Raw genomic sequence first — 22152 nt, 5'->3', positions numbered from 1 at the left:
AAAATCTCCTACCATAAGTAGGGTTTCATGTAGATTATTAATTAATGCTGGTAGAACACTGAAATTCGAAGTAAAATTTGGTTTGTTGTATAAGTAACAAATTGAGATCATATTTTTATCCCATATATAATTTGATAGCTGTTATCTGATATGATAGTGATGGTGTTTAAAGGTTCATAGGTGATAATATTATGAACATATATTGCTGTGCCTAGTTTTCCACCATCAGTTGGTGAATAACAAGCAATTTTGTACTGTCGAATGTTTGTAGGGTTAGATCCTATGTGTTGTAGGCATATACATATTGGGTTGTGGTCTCGTAGGATTCTTTGTAATTCACCCAGACGTAGTCGGGGTAAGAGGCCATTTATATTCCATTGAATAATTTTGTATTCCATTATTGGGAGAAATTTGTGTTAAATTCTGTAAATTGATTGCCGATTTTATTTTGTCTCGGAGTTCATATGCATTTGAATTCATTTGTGGTTTTTTAATTGTTGTATTTGTATGTTGGTTATTAGATTCAGCAGTTGTTTGTTTTTCATAATTGAATATTAATAAGTCTATTTTTTTATTTTATAATTTCCTTTTTGTATTTTAAGGATTCAGAACAAAATTCGTTCTCATGTTGGTGAGTTAAAGGGCATTTCCTTAATTTAATAAAATTGTCTATACAATTTCGTATTATGTCCTCTTTCTTGATGGTTAGTTAGTTATCTGTGCCTACGAAGCACTCATTACAACCACAAGACAAAGCATGTTTGGTTATGTTATTTATTGGTTCAGAAGTATTTGATCTAGCTTTAGAAATTTCTGGTTTTGTAATTCTATTGGTCCTTTTCTGTAGTGATAAGGACTGTTGGTTTGATGGGTTATTTGCTTTATTGTTATTAGTGGAATAGTTGGGTCTTGTGGATGGTTGGGGAGTGATAGTTATATTTTGGTTTGGTTTAATGGTATGATTTTCATTAGTATTATCTGTTGGGATGTGTAAAGAGTGATTAATTGATTTCTTTACTGCCCAGATGTTGGCTGTTTGATTGGGATTGAGGGTAATTGTGTATTTCCACTTGTGATGAGGTTAGTGCAATATCTTTTTTAAAATGTCCTCCTGGTGTAGTTGGAGTTTCTTTGGATTGATTGTAATTTTCAATATTCACTTTTTTCCCTTAGGTTGGGTTTGTTCTAGTATTCTTTTATTTTTGTCAGTTCGATTATTGTTATTATTTGACTTCTCTTCCATTATAAGTTCATTTCCATGGATATCTGAATCTTCAATGTTAGTAGTGGTACTGGTGGATATATCATCATGCTTGTTTTGGGGTTCAGCATTAGTTTGTACGCTTATATGATCTAGTTGTTTGTTATTATGTGATCAATATTTAAAATTTTAGTTACATTTGCGAAAGAGTGGTTTTTAGATGGATTATTCACTCCTCTTATTTTTAGTTTGAGTCTAGCTTCTCTGACTGACATTCTGTTCTATTTATCAACAACTGGATCTCTGTGTTGTATTGATAAAAGGAGCATTCCTTAGATTTAGCTTGATGGGATTGTCCACAGTTAATACATTTTGGCGATTTACATTTCCAATTAGTAGTATGAGTGTCTGATGCACACACAGCACATATTGCTCTATTATGGCATTTTTTGTATGTGCTCATACTTTGAACATTGAGTGCACTGAAGTGGTTTTGGTATAAATGTACACACTTCTCTATTTTGTCCAAGAATTTTGATTTTGAGTGCGAGATCTTGGCCTGTAAATTTTATTTTTGCAATATTAATTTCTTTTTTTTTATCTTTCCTACTTGGAACTGAGTAGACTTCTATATCATGTATATTACTGTATCTTAACTTAACGGAGTCAAATATCAAGTGTTTTGAGGGTAGTCCTTCTTCTTCAATGTTGGGTAAAATGAGTGTGCCCTGTATATAATTTAATGTTTCATGACTTATTATTCATATTTTCTTGCCATTTATTTTTTCTATATTTAAAAAGGTGGTGGTTTATTTTTTGGGTGGTTACTTAGAAGTAACCATTCATTTTCTTTAATATATCGGCATTCCATTTCTTGTGTTGGACATTATGTTCAATAATTTGTTTTTCTAGTATTGCTGTTGATATTTTTCTTCAGCTTTAAGTTCTAGAAATCTCAACCAATTATCAAAATGCACCAGTGTTGGGTTAAGACGATAATTTCTATTTCTTTTTGGACCTTGCCTGATGTGGGTTATCTGTGTATCAGATTTGTTTCCTTTCTCTGTAACATATGGTTCCATTGTTATAATGTTTGAATCTTCTGGTTGGTTTTTATACTTTTTGTAGAATTTCTATGGGCCCTGACAGGTGTTTCGGGTCATATAATGTATTTGGAACTTTATGTTCCTTTGCTGCATTATTATCTTGAACTGACTGAGGGAGATTCAGAGATAAACTTCCAATGGTCATCAACTGAGCTGAATTTTGTCTATCAAGGGGCCCTGGGGTACTAAAAACTAGATGTATTTATCATAAAAAATGAGAGAGAAAAATAATAATAATACATTTTGAAAAGATATCATTGGCTTTTCGTGAAGTTAAATCATCTGCCAATGGCACAAGTGAGATATGACTCCCAAATGTCCGCATCCCTACCCTATCCTAAAAGGGGGGATGGCATAACATGATTAGTATGGCCCAAGTGTAAGCAATACCCACTTAGTAGGGCTAAGAGTATTACAAAAATACAATTATCCCAATCCTAACCAAGTCATGGGCAAACTGGACAGAATGCCGAGAGTTCTATTCCTAGAACCAGGCCCCCATGGAATCTGTGGTCCAGCTCCACAGAATAGTTCCGCCTGGAAAACCAGGTCCATCGGGTAGAAGATGGATCTACCACAGTTCCCACTATTTAGCTTCTGATTTAACTTCAATCCAAGTTATGATATGTTTTCTTATTTATTAGATATGGAAAATTTTGACAAAAGTGGAAAAATCCACAGATATTAACCCAAAAATATATAATATATGGGAATCTTGGGTTCGAACCTAGGAAGAAATTCCGGAGGTTCGAGAGCCACCTCACCACGTCAAGGTGATCCCAAAATGAGGGGGAAATATTTTCATTAATGGGAATAATTCAAAGCATGATGTACAAACTCAATTCCATGTTAATTTGAAATAAGTAGTCCTAAAATTGGAATATACATTTTGAAGACAAAAATTGTACTGTGCGATACAGTTAGTTATATAAAATATTTCAACCAAATCACTGTTTAAAAATTTCAGTTCTCACTGGATTGAACACTGGTTTTTAATTAGAAAAGTAGTAACTTCTCTAATAAAATAGTGATTTGAAAGCCACATAAATCAGACAGAAAAGATTAAAGACTTTCCCAAAACTTAAATAGATTTGTGTCAAGTGATTGTAATTCACTGTTAAGACTTTGGCACTCATACATTTTATTTTCTTGTTAATATAGTATCACATTCTCTAGAGAAAAGAACTGAGTCACATAGGGTAGCCATTTGGTAAGTGTGCTAAATGGGGTTTCCAGTTTTCTGAAAGAATGCCAAATCTGCATGTATTCACTTTTGTAAGAATAACTGACACAACTTATTGAGGGTTTAATCTACTTAAATTAATCATCCATTATATGCAATTAAAAAAAATATGCCACTCTTTTGTTATAATGGACTTCAGTAATGATCTGTTGTAAAGAATGCCACGTTTACTACTATCTTCAGTTTCAACTATTATATTGCCTACATTAGCATTACTTTATGGTTCAAAAACATGTTACAGCCTTATCATTGTGGGTACAAGAAGATTTTGCCTTGGTTGACAAGAGAAAATTTTAGACAAAAATCTTTGGGCAAATCTATGGTACTCCCAGAATTGCTGAAAATTACAAACTTTTGTGAATGAGAAGTACTTCTAATAATCTAAAGTATGATATGATTGCAAACAATTCTATTTTTAAAATCAAAGGACAAGTTACACAATGAGAAATTAGTTTTCCTACCTAGGAATACCATAGCAAATTCCACAGCAAGGGGGAATTAAAATATGTCCTACCAAATGTTTGATATTCTACTGTGTATGGTAATGCACATCAGTAAATATTAGCAAGTCGGTCATTAAGACCTTTTGGTATACTACCTTGGAATTTCATTTCATCTATATTTTCTTACAGACAAAAAATTAAAAAATGGTATTAAAGACTTCCTGAAAAGTCTTGAGTGCCCATCAAATAATGCAATGAAACGTGAATGTAGTTTAAACTTTAAAACTTACACTGTAATGATCAAAACACTGGTTAGAATTAAACAAAGTTTATTAATTTCATATTTTTTTTATTAAGGTGAAGCACTATTTACATCATTTTTTATAATACAAGATAGGTCACTGCCAAACAATAGGTAACCATTACTATTTCATCATTTCTACAATGAACTGTCAATAACATTAATGTACTGAAATATGGTATGTATGTTCTAACTTAAAACTGATATGCCTAAATTTCTATTTGTCCAATAATTTACTTATAAAAATGCACTAAAAATTGTCCTTACAACAAGAGTTATGCCAACAAATGTACAAAGAAAACAGTTTTAATAAAAAAAATTTTTAGAATATATTTGTTTTGTGCAACTTTACTTTATAATCTTGAGTACTTTTTTAACAGCTTTCACAACATCATGTTGTTGAGGGATACAAGCAGCTTCTAAACTCTTGGCATAAGGCATAGGTACATCAACACCCGTTACACGAATCACTGGGGACTCCAAGTAGTGGAAGGCAGGACCTAAAAAAGAAAAGTTCTCTTATAACTCACAGTATTAAGAGCATGTACTCAATTATAAATTTTTCATTCTAAAGCAGCATAGGAAGTGAGGCTTTAAAAATCTTGGATCAACGAGCTGTAACTACATATAATTTTGAACATACCAAACTTTACTGGAATAGTATTAAAAACTGGCATTTTCACCAAACCACCACCAAATTGTAGGAGACGGCAGACAAATACTTGAACAGTAAGCGACCCTCAAATATGGTACTATACTCGGTTTTTTTCCATCTGTCCACCTGCCTGTGGTGTTTGCGTATGGTAACACTGCATTCCGGGCTTTAGATAGTTACATTCAGTTCACTTTCAACAATAACAATATCTTATTTAGAATATTAACGGTGTAATTCGCATACAGTACATTATTGAAACATTTTTTGGTTGCAAATTTACACCCAGATATCCTTTTATTTACCTAAAACTTACACATAGTGAACCTATCTAAAGCCCAGGATGCAGTGTTACCATACATAAACACCACAGGCAGGTGGACAGATGGAAAAAAACAGAGTATAGTAGCTCTTTATAGTGTAGATTAGTAGTCCTCATAACTTGTTACATCAAGTCTGAGCCCAAGAAAGACTACGAAAAGAGAAGATGAGATTAATACCACCAATTAAGTTATAAAGTTTAAGGCAGTTCCCGATTATCGGTGGACTCTGTTATCAATGATCTGGTTTTATGGCGCTTGTCTTGTCTAGTGTCATAAAATTGGCAATTTATGGCCCCGCAACGGGCCAAGTTCTGGTTATCAGTGCTATAAGGGTACTTAAGGCGCCGATAACCGGTTATCAGCACCATAAGGGCCATCATGGAAGTTTTTGCTTATAGGCATACTACCAGGAACAGAACCAGGGACTGCCTGTGCTTGAATGTGAAATCTGACAAGTATCAAGAAAGTTCAACACATCATCTGATAACAATTTTGAAGAGTTGAGGAACCATGCGGGAAGAAAACCTGAGCAAGGAAGAGGAGAATGGAAAGCAAATCCATTATAATCACTAAAAAGTGGGCGCTTACATATACAAAACACAATCCATTCACTTATACATAATGGAAATATCCTGAAAACATAGTAATTTTTGGGGGGGTATTTCAATAAAAATATACGTAGTGAACTTCAAATTACTGGATACAGTGAAACAATACTAAATTTTTCCTACTAAAATATTAGTAAAACACAAATAATGGTTACTGAATAATGAAGATATTTGACAAATTAACCTGGGTTTTATCAACCATACCATATATTAAAATGACTGGATAAGCTAAACAAAAATAACCTGTGAAAAACTGGAACTTGGTGTATTAAGGCTCATATGTCACTAGCTAGGAGGATAAATTAAGATATGACCACTTATTAGCTTCCTCCCCAATAAATTATTTCTGCTAATAATTTCTACCTGATACAGTGAGTTAAGGGCAACAGCCGGCCGGCTAATGCCATTTTTTAAGGATAGGACTTTGACATTCATACCACTTAATAAGGTGACTAGGGACATCTCCAAACTGCATATGATTTTTGCCTCTGACCTTCAAACACCAGGGGGATTTATCGCGAAAATAACCATTTTTCAAATTCTATCTCCTCCCTTGATACTTAATATTTAGACCTGTGATTACTACCATATATAGATAGACCTGATGTAGACCTCCAATCAAATGAAGAGTTTTTCTAAGACTATTTTTTTTTTTTTTTTTTTTTTTTTTTGCTAAATATAAATTTTTTCATTATGGCATAAAAAAAAAAATAGACCCTATAAATAAGGAAAAAAATTTGAGAAAAAAATGAACAAAATTGGAGGAAAAGGTTTCATTTGATTGTTCTATAATATCTTTCTATGCTATATACCAAATTTCAATGCTATAGCTTTAAAACTAAAGGCAAAGATAGAATTTGAAGGTCAATAAGTATAGTTTTGAGACGTGCATTCAAAATTTCTCTTTGTACTTTTATAAAGACATGTTAATAAATCATGATTAGTATGAATTTTATTTTCTTTTTGGGTATTAATAAACCAAACCAATGTTATTTATCATAATCTAATCATAAATGAAGATCCATTTGCTCATAGATCGTACCCTGGGGCACTGCGTTAGGCAAGACAGGGTACTCCTTCCTATGCAATTCTCTCTCTATCCTTCACTAACTTGGCTTATTAGAGCAAATTTTCTTCTTCTGTATGTTAGCGAGATGTTTTCCTTGTCTTTTCCTCTTTGGCATGATGAAATTCTTGCCGAAACTAAGATAAACGGATGTAAAAACAAGTGAATGTCAGAGGCGAAACTCGAACGTGCACCCTCTATCATGTTTCTGCTCGAACTGAAGGGTGGTAAGCTGAGAACCTTCCCCCTTGCGACTCATGGAATATCTACAGATGCCATTGCTCACAATTTGTTTGACAGTAATTACCAAAATTTACAATAACAGAAGTAATATTGGATTTTCTTGTATGGATCAATGTTTTTGGCTTACTGAGTTATGTTTAACAATTAACCTGTAACTTTGAAAATAAGAGGAATTTTGACAAAATATTTCATACACACATTCTCCATTGCCATAAGATGGTCCTTGAATTTTATCATGACTGCATTTTTCGCCCTATACCCCCATATGTAGGGATACTGGCTGGCCCCCTTAATAGTACAGAAATGTGAAATTATACATACTTTTGAATTTCCTCATTTTTCAGTCTAAATGCACTCTTAAATATATCAGTACGGAATAAAGCAATTTAATTTGGGCTCTAAAATGAAATTCAGTGATAATTAAAATGAAATTCAGTGATAGAATTGTAATACAAAAGAAAAATTGTTCATTACTGTCAAAAAATGTTCCCCCTCCATTTTAGGACATAGGGTAATTCTATTTTAACAGTTAAAAGTACAAATTTACTGTTTTTTCTTTTCTTTTTAAGTGAACCAATGTGCACTTCCCATCAGCAACAAAAATGGCTTATATTACTGCTGGCACTAGGAATTGTTTTTAAGTGTTGCCGTCTGACCTCAAAACCTGCCCTTCTCCACTCTATCCGTTCTAAGACCAGGGAAAGCCAGACAGTGGCTCCTGAATACATACTTAGCATATAAACACCTGTGGATTTCCTGAAAAAGCTAATCGTGGCTCACAAGAATAGGAAGGTTTTATCTACCCAGTAAAATCTATCACATCATAAGTGGGCTTGAAATCAGGATCACCACTCTGTGCAGTCCATGTGAAACAAACCGAGCTACCTCAACCCTAACAATGTACAGTATATATGTATAAGTTAGTTGAATATGCAAGACCAAAGAAACAGGACATTAGCAGCAATTATTTGTAATCCTCATCCTCCCCATGCTACATGTATAATTACAATGAAAGTCATAACTGAAACATAAACATAGCTAAGATATAAATAATAAAACTGTGGGATTAAAAAGGGCCTTTACTTTATGAACACTAACCTTCACCTAATATTTGTTGTGCTAAATATAATCTCTAAACCATAGCCATTGAGACTCAATCATTTAAGAAGATGCTCTATAAACATAATGACTGTAAATCAAACAAAATCATGAAGCAGGTACCTGAAGCTGGCATAGTAAAAATATATAATATAAAATAATGTGTAAAATAAATGTACTTCTTAAGTTATCAGCAATATTATTATCATTACTTCTTGTGTGCTAACATTTCAGATATATATTCTAAAATTATATAAATCTCAAAACTTGAATGTTCAGTATAAAGTACAGGTTAGTTTAGTTTTGGAACTAGGTGGAACTGCTGTTACAAAATTTTCAAAGGCAGGCAACAACACAGGGTCTTTGCTACTTAATGGATTTTCTTACTTATAAGAAAGCTAATCCCCAAAGTATCAGTAAAGCCGATGCGCTACTGTAAAGAGATTCTAAATTTGATTAACCAAAGCTCCTACTAGCTTCCTGTTGAAAACGTTTGAGACATTTCTTCTACATGCATGCAAAAGTGGACTACAAAACAAGTCAAAAGAATAGACAGAGATATTTGATTAAGTATACATACTTTCTACTATTCTAGCACAGATCTCAGCTCCAATACCACACTGTGGCCATCCCTGTTCAACAGTAACAAGGTTTCGTGTCTTCATTACGGAGTTAACAATGGCACCTTCATCTAATGGCCTTAGAGATCGAAGATTTATGACTTCACATTCCACTCCCTCACCAGCAAGTGCTTTTGCAGCCTCCAGTGCTAAGAGCACAGCTCGTGAATGTGCCACTAGAGTTATATGATGACCTGAAAATTTGAATACATGATACTGTATAATATATATTTACAAAACATATCTGGTTATAAACTGCATAAACCCTAATCATTTGCATAATTTTAGTATAATTTTGAACCATACAGTACTTGCAATGAATTTTTATTAACACTCATCACTTGCACACTCCTTAAAGGTATGCAACAGACTTCTAGTCTTTGCCTAGATGGTAATAAGGCTTTATGGTGTTTGTTTTTGCACCTGGTCTTCTATCCACACTATCATATCATGGACTGGCCCTTGCTCTTGCTTCATAATTACAGTAGAATTTATTAAAGCAGAACCTTTTAACAACTTCATGTATGCTTTTCTCAATCCTCAAGAAATGTTGATACTGTTGAATGTGGAATTTCTAGGACATGTAATATAGTAATACTTACTCTTTTTCCTCCTCCTTACCGAGTTTATACCTTTTCTTGGCTTCTGAGCTGGCTGAATTGTTGCCAATCAGACTGTCTTTTATGCTGACATGCTCATACAGTGGCTTAACAAAAAGTTTTCAAATTGTACATGAAGCATAAATGACAGCTGTTGTTCTCAGGACTGATACTAGCACGAGACAATGTGTTAAGAGAGAGAGAAGAAAAGCAGATGTGTGCATGTTCATGCATGTTACATCACCTACAAAATATCAAACATTTGATCATACATACACTACTACAGACTGCAGCTAGTGAACAATCAACCGTCAGTATGTGCAAAAGAAAACATTGGTATAAAAATTCTAGATGAAGGAAAGTAATAATGTTAATCAATCCTTGCTGCCTGGCCATACATTATTAAATTTTTTTTAGTTGTATGATCATATGGCATGTTGAATATATGTTTGATAGTGTGTGATCTGCTTTACACATATTACTAGGATTGTTAATTGTAAGCACTATTTGCTGCACCATGTTTCACAAGTTTTTTTAAATGGTATTTTTTAACTTTTTGCTACTGTCATAAATGTGCATTGTTGGAAGTTGTAACTGTCACAAGATGATGCATATCTATATTAATCATTAACTACTTTGTTTCCTCTACTTGAAAAGGAAGAGACTGCTTACTCTAGTAATTTCTTGTATGAGACTAACATATAAGTTTGCATGTGTGGAACTTTTGTTTCTCAAAGGTACTAGCATATGTAAAACCTCTTGGCAACTTCATCTTTGATTTCAGAACAACCAATTCAGCCATTAGTTCTTGACAATTGCTTTCTTAAATAATTACTTCTCATATGTCTTAACCGAGGCAACTCATTTTCTTCCCGAGTTGCTACAATTATCTTTATTGTTCATACAATGAACACCCTTCAACTTTACAATGGCACACTGCTTACATTTCCATACAATTGCTGTAGAAACATCTGGCAACCTTCAGAATTCTCTAAGAAATTTATATCCTGACTATTTCAATAATTCTCTTAAACTACATCTTACTCTGTCTGGAGATATTACTAGAATCATATTCAATTCTGCTTTCTTTATTCTGAATTTCTTCATCTTATACTACTATTGCATGGATTATATACTTCGATCAGCATATTTCCCTTTTGGAATTCTGAAATGTTTGGCTATCTATCTAGGTTATTGTTGTCATTACATTTGTGTTTTTTATGCATACGCAAGGGCATGAGGAGTCCATTAGTGAATATTTTCCAAAGTGCTCGCAAAAAGCTGCTGATTGTGGCTTCCAGTGTGTTGGCTGTCATAGTGATTTGTCTAAGGGCAGGTCTAAGGGATGAGATATTGAAAAGAGACCTCTAAAAGTCATGTGATTACATTGTAGTGTATATGCCTTAAGGGCAGTGTGTGCAACATACGAGGTAGCCCACAAAGATGCATCCATGTCCCCAGCATGACACATGGTATCAAGAGCCCAAGTGTGTGCTGCAGGCCCTACCCTGCTGTCAACCATCACTGAAAGGCCTAATTTTATTGCGATGCCGTGGAGGTCTACGTGATATTGCCGATGTTCAATTGGAGTGGGGACTGCCCCTCTTCAAATTTAATATGGTGACAGGACAACTGTCCATGAAATGTACATAACCAAGTCTGTAAGGTCTTTCTTCTTTTCAGTGGCTGCTTCTAAGGACCTTGACCTCGTGCACTAGTCCTTTCCCTACCACTTACCAGTGCCAGCGAGCCTTGCACAGGAGCATGAGGTCCTCACACCCATTGGGCAGTCCTTGCCTAAGCCCTCATCCATGCCCTTCCCACCAGCGGAGAATATCCCAAAGTTGGAGCAGTGGCTCTTGCGCCATTTTTCATCATCAACATTCAATACAGAAAGGAAGATTATCATGTCATAGAGGGTAAGCAGCACCATATTCACCAACTGCCAGGGGCAACCTCTCTAAACATGCCACACCCCAGCATCAGTGCCGAAGCATTGGGAGTCAGAAGTGAGGAAGCAGTTGGACCAGGACATCAATAAGAGCATCATTTAGGAGGTACCCACTGGTGAAGCAACAGAATGGTGTGCAAGGATGGTCATTGTTGCCAAGAAGTTGGGTCAGCCCCACCACACTGTGGACTTTCAACGCCTTAATGCCTCCTGCAGGAGAGAAACACATCACACCCCTCCTCCTTTTGAATGATCTCAGGGGTGCCTTTACATTTCTTCTTAAAGACAGTGGGTGCAGACTCACAACCTTAATCACACCCTGGGGTGTTTAAGGTACAGAAGAATGCCCATGGGCCACTGTTCAGCTTCAGATACCTACGCCAAGAATGTCTATTGGAATAACAATCTACAAGAGAGTCCCCCCAAGCACAGGAGGCCATATGCAAGCTGGCCAAGGATGAACTGGTATGGTGGGCCCCCGGTTATACGCGGTTCACATTTCTGCGGTCCACTTTGTCGTGGAATTTTGCATAACACATTAGTATTCACTTTTCCATGGAGAACTTTCACTAATTTGCAGATTTTTTATATTGACCATATCTAAAATTATTACTAATTTGCTTTTTTGTAGAGCAACACTATTAACCCTTAAACGCCGAAGCGGTATTTTTAAAATTGTCTCCCGTATGCCAGCGGCGTTCGCGAGTGAGCACCGAAGCGGAAATTTTTTTTTCTTCAAAAAATCACAGCACGCTTAGTTTTTAAGATTAACAGTTCATTTTTGGCTCCTTACTTTGTCATTGCCTGAAGTTTAGTATGCAACCATCAGACATGAAAGAAAAATATCATTATCATATATAAATATTGGGATATATGACAGCGCGAAAAAAATTTCATATATACTTGTATACAAATCGCGCTGTGAGCAAAACGGTTAAAGCTAATGAGTTAATTTTTTTTTTTCGTTTTATTGTACACTAAATTGCGATCATTTTGGTATATAACACATTGTAAAACGATCAGGGCAACACAGATAAAATATTATCACAAAATGATGCATGAATTCGTAACGCTCGGAAGTAAAAAAAAGCAGTTTTCAAAAATTCACCATAAATCGAAATATTGTGCTAGAGACTTCCCGTTTGCTGCAAAATGAAGGTAATTGATTGAATATTACTAGACTGTAAGTGTTGTAGCTTACAATTGCAGTTTTCTACCATTTCGGTCGAGTTAAAGTTGACTGAAGGACGAATTTTTTCTATTTATTGTTATATGAAAATATTTCAAAATTGATAAAAGCTACAACCATGGGTTGTTTTTAGTTGTATTCTACATGAAATTGCACACATTTTCATATATAAAACTTTATGTAACGACTAATTTAAAATGGTGCAAACATTTCGAAAATCGGATGAACTAATTTAAAATGGTGCAAACATTTCGACAATCGGATAAAAAAATTTATGATTTTTTCAGATTACTGCGCGGACGTAAGGAAAAAGTTTACTTCATAAATCAAAATATTGTGCTAGAGACTTCCAATTTGTTGCAAAATAAAGGTAAATGATTGAATATTACTAGAATGTAATAGTTTTAGCTTACAATTGCGTTTTTTTACCATTTCGGTAGAGTCAAAGTTGACTGAATGTTGAAATTTTGGCACTTATCGTTACTTATATGAAAATATTTCCAAACTGATAAAAGCTACAACCATGGGTTGTTTTTAATTATATTCTACATAAAATTGCTCACATTTTTATATACAAAACTTTATGTAAGCTTATTTAAAAAAGGAGCAAACATTACGACAATCGAACAAAAAAATTTATGATTTTTTTGGAAGTTACCAAGCGGACGTAAGGAAAATTGTTTTTTTTTTTTCATAAATCCACCGTAAATCAAAATATTGTGCAAGAGACTTCTAATTTGTTGCAAGATAAAGTTAACTGATTGAATATTACTAGAATGTAAGAGTTTTAGCTTACAATTGCGTGTTTTTACCATTTCGGTGGAATCAAAGTTGACCGAAGGTAGATATTTTGGCACTTATCGTTATTTATATGAAAATATTTCAAAACTGATAAAAGCTACAACCATGGGTTGTTTTTAGTTGTATTCCACATGAAATTGCACACATTTCCATATATAAAACTTTATGTAACGGCTAATTTAAAATGGTGCAAACATTACGACAATCGGACAAAAAAATTTATGATTTTTTCGGACGTAAAGAAAATGTTTTTTCATAAATTCACCATAAATCAAAATATTGTGCTAGAGACTTCCAATTTGTTGCAAAATGAAGGTGAATGATTGAATATTACTAGAATATAAGTGTTTTAGCTTACAATTGCGTTTTTCGACCATTTCAGTAGAGTCAAGTTGACCGAAGGTTGAAATTTTGGCACATCGTTATTTATATGAAAATATTTCAAAACTGATAAAAGCTACAACCATGAGTTGTTTTTTGTTGTATTCTACATGATATTGCACACATTTTCATATATAATACTCCATGTAACGGCTAATATAAAATGGTGCAAAAATTATGTCAAAGTGACGAAATAATTTCTGGGATGTGTCGCTAATGCTTTTTAGTGCGAGAAGAAAGAAATTCGCGCTTGCGCGCCTGGGTAACGATTGTAAACAAAACAACGCCTTGATCCGTGAGCTCCCAGCATCCCCCAAGGTGCGTGATTCAAAAGTTTTTGCCTAGTAGGCCTATAACTATTTTTCTGAGAATTTTTTAAAAAACTTTTTTTCGTCAACGTACCATATGTCCAATCGGCGTTAAAGGGTTAATTCACTAATTACTGTGTATTTTTTAATATTATGTATGTGACTGAATAATGATTTTTATGATACAAATGTTTTACAGCATCATACTATAATGGGGGTAATGTCTGTCTGTCTGTCTGTCTGTCATTCAATCACGGCCAAACAGCTGGTCAGATGGGCATGAAACTTGGCAGGGTTATGGTGGGGACCCCTAAGATGGTTTGTAATGGGTTTTCATCCAACCTACCCCCCTCTTTTGTAGGGGGTGGGGGTGAGGAGGGATTCCCTGAAACGGAGCTGTTTCTGGCCGTGAAATGAAGCTAGTTATTCCCGTAGACTTAGTTACTTTACAATTTTTCATAAATAATTTCTGTACAACTTCCCCAGAGAAGGTCGCGAATATTTCAGCTCAAACACATTAGAAGATGAAAATTATCATCAAATTCCGAAAGATTTTTTGAATAACTTTAAATCCAACAGGACTGCCAGTGCACAAAATAACGTTGAAGAAGTACTGCCCATTAATGTTGCCTCAGAATTTTGATCCTGTCAATGGACATTGCAACGGAACGAGGTACACCGTAATGGAGCTAAACTCCCACGTCACCAAAGCAGTGATAGCAACGGGCCCTTACACCGGCAAACGTCTGTTCATCCCCCGGATTCCTCTGATGCCTTCGGACAACCAGTTTCCGTTCCAGTTACGGCGCAGGCAGTTTCCCATCAACCTGGCCTTTCCATTCACTGCAACCAAGTCGCAGGGCCAGACTTTGGATCGTGTTGGTGTGTTTCTGCTGTCACCCATGTTCACGCACGGCCAACTGTATGTGGCGATGAGCAGAGCAACTGACTCTGCCAACTTGAGACTTAGTTACTTTACAATTTTTCATACATAATTTCTGTACAACTTCCCCGGAGAAAGTTGCGAACATTTCAGCTCGGACACAATAGAAGATGAAAATTATCATCAAAATCCGCAAGAATTTTGGAATAACTTTAAATCCATTGGGACTGCCAGTGCACACAATAACGTTGAAGAATTACTGCCCATTAATGTTGACTTGGAATTTCGATCCTGTCAATGGACATTGCAACGGAACGAGGTACACCGTTATGGAGCTAAACTCCCACGTCATCAAAGCAGTGATAGCAACTGGCCCTCACACCGGCAAACATCTGTTCATCCCCCAGATTCCTCTGATGCCTTCGGACAACCAGTTTCCGTTCCAGTTACGGCGCAGGCAGTTCCCCATCAACCTGGCCTTTTCATTCACTGCAAACAAGTCACAGGGCCAGACTTTGGATCGTGTTGGTGTGCTTCTGCCGTCATCCATGTTCACGCATGGCCAACTGTATGTGGCGATGAGCAGAGCAACTGACTCAGCCAACTTGAAATTAAGTTGTGGACAAACTGGTAATATTGTGTACAAAGAGGTTCTGTAGTAGGTATGTATAAAAATGGCCCTTATTTTAATATTGCTGAACAAATAGTACATATAAATTTTTCACTTCTGCACCCGTATTTTATCACCCATTGTAGATGGGTAAGTTTGCTAGTACTTATAATGTAGTTATGCCTCTCTCTCTCTCTCTCTCTCTCTCTCTCTCTCTCTCTCTCTCGGGGTAAATGTAAGATGTATTTGAAATTATATTGCTATAAACATTTTTGATGATAGAGCATACTGTACAATATTTAAAATATATACAGCAATGTTATACAAAAAAAAGTGAATTAGTGATAATTTTAAAAGGATTAATACTTCAATGCTAAGAGAGAAAACCGGTCATGTATACAGTACAAAGGTAACTTGATTAGTTTACAAACATTCTGTAAGACAAATTTACTTAATTAGTATTAAAGATTTAATTTGTATTAAATATTTTATAGATGTTTTCCTGTTAACATTAATATTAATATTTTAAAATGAGTAAATCATTGTTAAAAGCATTTTTGGGTGGCATATATACTTACTAGTAACAGTTGTAAAAGGGTACTAATTGGATTTTGTCTATTGACCATATCTCTAAAATTATTACTAATTTTTTTTAACAACACTATTAATTCACTAATTACTGTATTTTTTCATATTGTGTAAGTGTCTGAATACTGATTTTTATGATAAAAATGATTTACACCATAATTATAATGTAGCTCTGCCTCTGCTAAGCTCATTCCAGGTTAGACCACATACTGAGCATAATAGGTCTCTCTCTCTCTCTCTCTCTCTCTCTCTCTCTCTCTCTCTCTCTCTCTCTCTCTCTCTCTCTCTCTCTCAGGGTTAATCTAAGATGTACGTATTTGAAATGATATTACTGTAAAGTTTTTTTTATAATAAAGCATCTTGTGCAATATTTGAAATATTTGCTAATTATTTTCATTTTATTTTCCAGTTTGCCTTTACTGGAAAATAATATGAAAATAATTAGTGAATATATTTTAAATATTGTACAATATGCTCAATCATCAAAATGTTTACAGAAATATCATTTCAGATACATCTTACATTTACTCTGAGAGAGAGAGAGAGAGAGAGAGAGAGAGAGAGAGAGAGAGAGAGAGAGAGAGAGAGAGAGAGAGAGAGAGAGAGAGAGAATCTGACACTCGGTATAGGGCCCAACCTGGAATGAGCTTAACAAATGCATAGCTACATTATAAGTATGCTGCCCAATCATTTTTATCATAAAAATCAGTATTCAGTCACATACAGTAATTAGTGAATTAATAGTTGCTCAACAACAAAAAATAGTAATAATTTTAGAAATATGGTCAATAGAAAAAATCCGACTGGTAGGGCGATGTGGGTGAATACCGAACAATGGGGAACACCGCCCGAATGCTCTGGTATGAAAACTTTAAAATTTCGTGCCAAAAATCACAACCAAAACAGCAACCATCTCAGTGAACAAGCAACAGGTTGACACCATCTCAACATCAGTGTTTATAAGGCAAGACAATTGATTTTTTGTATGTCTGTTGTAAATTTTTAACGCTTCTCATATAGTGTCTCGTGTCCGTGAATATGGTGTGATTGTTTCTAGTTAAGTTTCATTACAATAGTTAGCCATATTGACATGTTATCAAGTGAAATGAATTGTGTCCTTTTGAAGTGGCTGCCAAGGCATTGTTGTGAAAAAAAAAACATGGTGCGGCGACTAACGACCGTAAACATGCTGGGAAACACTTGACCCCAAACACAGATGCATGAAATTATGAATATTTCTAATACTTTTGAAGTTTTGAATATTTTGAAATGTTGAATATTTTCACAAATACATAACGAAAAGTGGAACAGTTTTTTTTTGCGTAAAGTTGAGGGTGATATTTAGTGAATTGTGATGCAATATCTGTGTCATTATGCTAAAAACAGGAAATTTTTATTGGGTGGGTTCAACTCTACATATTCATATGTAAAATGTCATCAAGTCTTCCTGATCTAGCCTGCTGCCTTCTTGGAAGATTGATTATCAGTGTCATTATGCTAAAAATAGGAAATTTGGTTTTTGGAGGGTTCCCCCCAATCCCCAGTCGGTGTTTCCCCGAGTTTTCGGAGTGCCAACCATTTCCTGAAAATTTTAAGGTGCAAAATATGACACTTACTCTGATTTAAGGATTTATGAGTATACCATAGGTTGTGCAGTTTGTTTTGGACAGTGTGCACTCTCAGGTACAAAATGGATTTTGAAGGTAATTTTTTCTACTGTGTAATAGGTCGGTATTCTCCCACCTCACCCGACCCTTTTACAACTGTTGCTCTCAAGTATATATGCCCCTTAAAATGCTTATAACAATGATTTACTCATTTTAGTCACATGTACATGAAAAAACAGTAATTAATGAATAAACAGTGATGCTATACGAAAAATAAAAAAAGTGAATGTGATGATTTTAAAAGGATTAATATTTCAATGCAATGAGAGAGCACCTTATGTATATGTACAGAACAGGGGTAACTTGATTAGTTGACAAACATTCCGTAAGACATATTTATTTAATTTGTATTAAACATTTTATAGATTTTGTCCTGTTTACATTAATATTAATATTTTAAAATTAGTAAATCACTGTTATAAGAATTTTAGGGGGGTATATATACTTATGAATAACAGTTGTAAAAGAGTATTGATCTAAGATGTCTTGGGATTTTGGAATGATGGTTTGAGGTTTATTTTTGCTTGAACTGTCAAATTAAGCAGTGAAATGTTAGAACAGATAGTTATAAGCATTTCAGTTTATGAGGTACTGGGTATTTGCCAGTAATAAGCATTTTTTGAGGGGATTTTTGCCTTTCTGTGGCAGGTTCTGGAACCTAATATTGTATAAAAGTGGGGGAGCACTGTATTACGACAAGTCCCAACCTACAGCAGCCCTAACAGATTGGAACAGAGATGGGATCAGGTTTGTCATCCTGCAACAGTACTGTGCTTGTGCCTCGGCTAATGTCCCATTTTGGTGCAAGGGTGGATGGGGTATCACCCTATGTGGGAGCCCCCCATCACTTGTCGCAGGCTGAAGCTCGATACACTGCTGTTGAGGGGAGAGGCCTTAGCTGTCAAGAAGGCCAGGTTACTCCCACTCAGCTGGCCCAACTTACTGATCGGGACTGACCAATGGTCAAGCTCCTGGGCGATAGAGAGCTAAAGGATATACTGAACCCAAGACTCTTCCAACTCAAGGAGAAGACCCTACAATACAGGTTCCATGGAAGAGGAACTGCACTGCTGACTTCTTTTCATGCTTCCCTGCTCTCCATTGTGAACCAGATGACAAGAATTCCAAACTTGAAGAGGATATGACTGCTGTCCTTAAGCAATAATGTCTCATACTTGATGAGGAGAGGGTTAAGTAGCAGCCTCCAAAGACCCCGTGTACCAGCTGCTGACAACTAAAGTTGCAGCAAATTACTGGTGCCCGCAGAAGGCACAGAAGGTGGCCTGGCTACATCAGTTCTACTCAGTTAGAGACAAGTTATCTATGGTAGATGACCTGATAGTATACACTTACAACCAAGGATGCCCATGCCTCATACATTATAACTAAATGATTTGGAATATCAGCCTCCACTTTAGGAATGAACTTATGAGATTCAGGAGAAACCTTTACCTACACAGGGAATTATTGTTATACATAGGGATTATGAAATAAAAGCAATAAAGCCAAACGCTTAGGAACTTTCAACCAATCAATACTCAAGACTGTCAAAGAAGCTGGAGTGAGTGAACAGCAAGATAAAGGGATTCAGATAACTGCAATAAGAAGTTAAGTCAATGAGAGGCTGGACAGCAAGGAATCAGGAATGATAAGGTGAACAGCAAGGAATCAGGAATGAAGAAATTTAGTGGAAATGAAGGCATGGAAGTGTGAAGAGAGGGAAAAAAAAGGTGTTGTCAAAGGTGAAATGGGTGCTGTAGACATCCTTCAGCAATGCATATGAGGCACCATGTAAGCTACACTGCCGCCACTAACCCCTTCTGGGAATTATTAAAAGAGGGGATAACAAAAAATTAACTAAGGTAGAAGTAAACAGAAAAGCAAAAGAAGAGAAGCTAGAACTGATGACATAAAAAGTTGGGAATGTACAGTTTCTCGTACTTTGTAATCATGTCTTCAAAATCTCCTGCATTTTCTTTGTAAGTGTCAATGTTTCTACTGTGTGAAACAGTAGATCTTTGCACAGTAAATTTATTCTCCTATTACTAAAGCACTGAGATTCTCTAGTTACCAGCAGTCTAGTACGCTCTTTCCACTTCATCAAGAATACTGCTACGCTTGTAGTGCCTTCCTAATACTTGCACTAAAGTAATACATTCCACAAAGTAACATAAGTTATACCTCTTTTGAGCATAAAATCCACTGCTGTTTCAGCTCTTCACTATTATATCTCATCAACTTCACTCTGGGCTTATTAACTATCATATTTATATCTCATAAACTTCACTCTGGGGTTATTAACCATTGCGTTGATAACAATCTCCAAAGCTATATTTTCCCATATATCCTGCAACTATTATACCCATTTCAGTCACTATAGCTGAAAACCTCTCACAAAACTCAAGTTCTTCCTCTTCTAACCCCCTAGTTTGTGTTGCAAGTACTGACAGTATAAAATATTTTTTTCTTTCATCTTTACCAGCTTAATTACCCTATAATTCATTCAAACCAATTACAGTATCATCATATTTCTAATTTCATCTTGAACCTGCATGCCTTGTCTTTTTTTTCTTAGCATCACCTTCAACTGTTTTTCTTTTTATTCATGCTTCCAATACCTTATCTCCTTTACCCAATGAATAACTTTTTTTTTCTAAACGAAAAACAAATGCACAAAGGTACGATAGATTCAAAATACTAAACTATAACAAATCTTAAAATTAATCTGAATTTTTTCTAGGTACACAAACCAGATCCTTTTATATAGGAGCATTCATCAGTGTAAAGCTGGAGTCAGTTATTGAAACTTGATAACAAGATTGTTACCTAGTGATAGAGGATGAAGTTCCCACTTACCTGTGGTCACTAAGTACATTTTCCTTTAGCATCATAGAGCATCATAGACTGAGCAGAATAACTGAAATAGTTTTATGATAAAAGGCTCTGGTTTGCATACAAAACTTAGTGTTCCAACAAAAATACAAACCATCGCCTTTTATGTATGAGAGGCACTCTTCAGGCTGATGGCTCCTGTAAACTTCTTTTCAGTCTGGCATAGTAATGACAGAACAGTAAGGGCCTAAGCCCAAGTGAGAAGTGTATATCACACTCGAATAGGAAAACTAAGAGAAACTGTTAACCCATGAGGGGTAACAAGTCAGAAGTTACTTAAATCTGGCCAATCATCTGATGGGTTCAGATTATGACTCTACCGATACCTGTAACTCCCACTTGCTAAGTGAGATAGCAGACAAAGTCACATCTTATTATCTAAGGATTTATCAGTGAGCAACTACGACCACTCTAGCATGTACTCAGCCCAAGCTCCTGCCCAACTAAGAGAAAGAAGCAAGGAGCTCATAGCAGACTCCATGGCCATAAAGTCTTTGAGAGAAACTGAAATTGAAGCCTTGGAAAGCAAAGGCTGACCCAAAAGTCGGACAAAATCAGGATTTGGTTTGGGAAGTCGAGAGAATGAAGTATCATCCGTCACCTAATAAACACCTCTCCAGTGACATAGAAGAGAAGAGAGCTTCCTCTTCCCTTCCCCAATCACCTTCGAAAGTTTAGCAACGACATCCGCCCTTACCCTTGCAAACCTCTGAGCAAAGGGAAAACGTAAAACTTCCCGTGACCAAGAAGGACCATCAAGAAAAATCCCTTCTTTAATACAGCGAGGCAGAGGCTACTTCTGCTCTTTAGGCCTCACCCAAAGAAGAAAACTCAAAATTAAATCAAAAAGTTTCCTGAACTCAACATCATGACAGTCTTTCAAAGAAACACCGATATCACACGATTCCACGTCATCATCGCCAAAACCTAACTGTGAAACTTCCCCCAAAGTAACATCCTGATGACTAGCTGTCTTAGGTCTAATGCTAATACCCCTCCCCCTTCTCCTAAATAAGCACCCTTTGGCACAGTTACAGGACTTAACAGGGGACATATTAGGTAAAGAATCATCAGGCACCTGCCCGGACTGGATCCCCCCCCCTAGGCCTTCGCCACTACGGGTTCACAAACCGCGGTATCTGTTGCACCATTACACAAGGTGCTGTCAACAGGTACCTGACAATGAGCTGAAAATGAATCTAAAAGATTGTTAGACATCCTAGTAAAACCTGCTTCAAAATTTTCTGACAACTTGTTAAACTTAGCTGATATGTCTCTATCTAAACTATCACATTTCTTATTCGAACTAGTTTCCATCACAAAAAATTTAGTGTCAAAATCAGAAACGACTTGATTAGTTACAGGCTGTACAGGTGGAA

At 35.6% G+C, this 22152-nt stretch overlaps 1 protein-coding gene across 1 annotated transcript in view; it reads right to left on the bottom strand.

Moving 5' to 3' along the window:
* Window positions 1-4321: 4321 nt before the first annotated feature.
* LOC135206233 (pyruvate dehydrogenase E1 component subunit beta, mitochondrial-like) overlaps window positions 4322-22152 on the bottom strand; it is a gene marked incomplete in the record, with an annotated part of 150109 nt that continues 132278 nt past the window's right edge. The window contains 2 exon segments of the mRNA XM_064237602.1: window positions 4322-4794; window positions 8865-9098. Of these exon segments, the coding sequence (XP_064093672.1) occupies window positions 4643-4794; window positions 8865-9098 (386 nt within the window).

The sequence above is a fragment of the Macrobrachium nipponense genome, chromosome 11, assembly GCF_015104395.2.
Source record: "Macrobrachium nipponense isolate FS-2020 chromosome 11, ASM1510439v2, whole genome shotgun sequence".
In the NCBI taxonomy this organism is placed as follows: Eukaryota; Metazoa; Arthropoda; class Malacostraca; order Decapoda; family Palaemonidae; genus Macrobrachium; species Macrobrachium nipponense.
The sequence above is the reverse complement of the archived record's forward strand: the minus strand, read 5'-3'. Positions and strand labels throughout refer to the sequence as shown.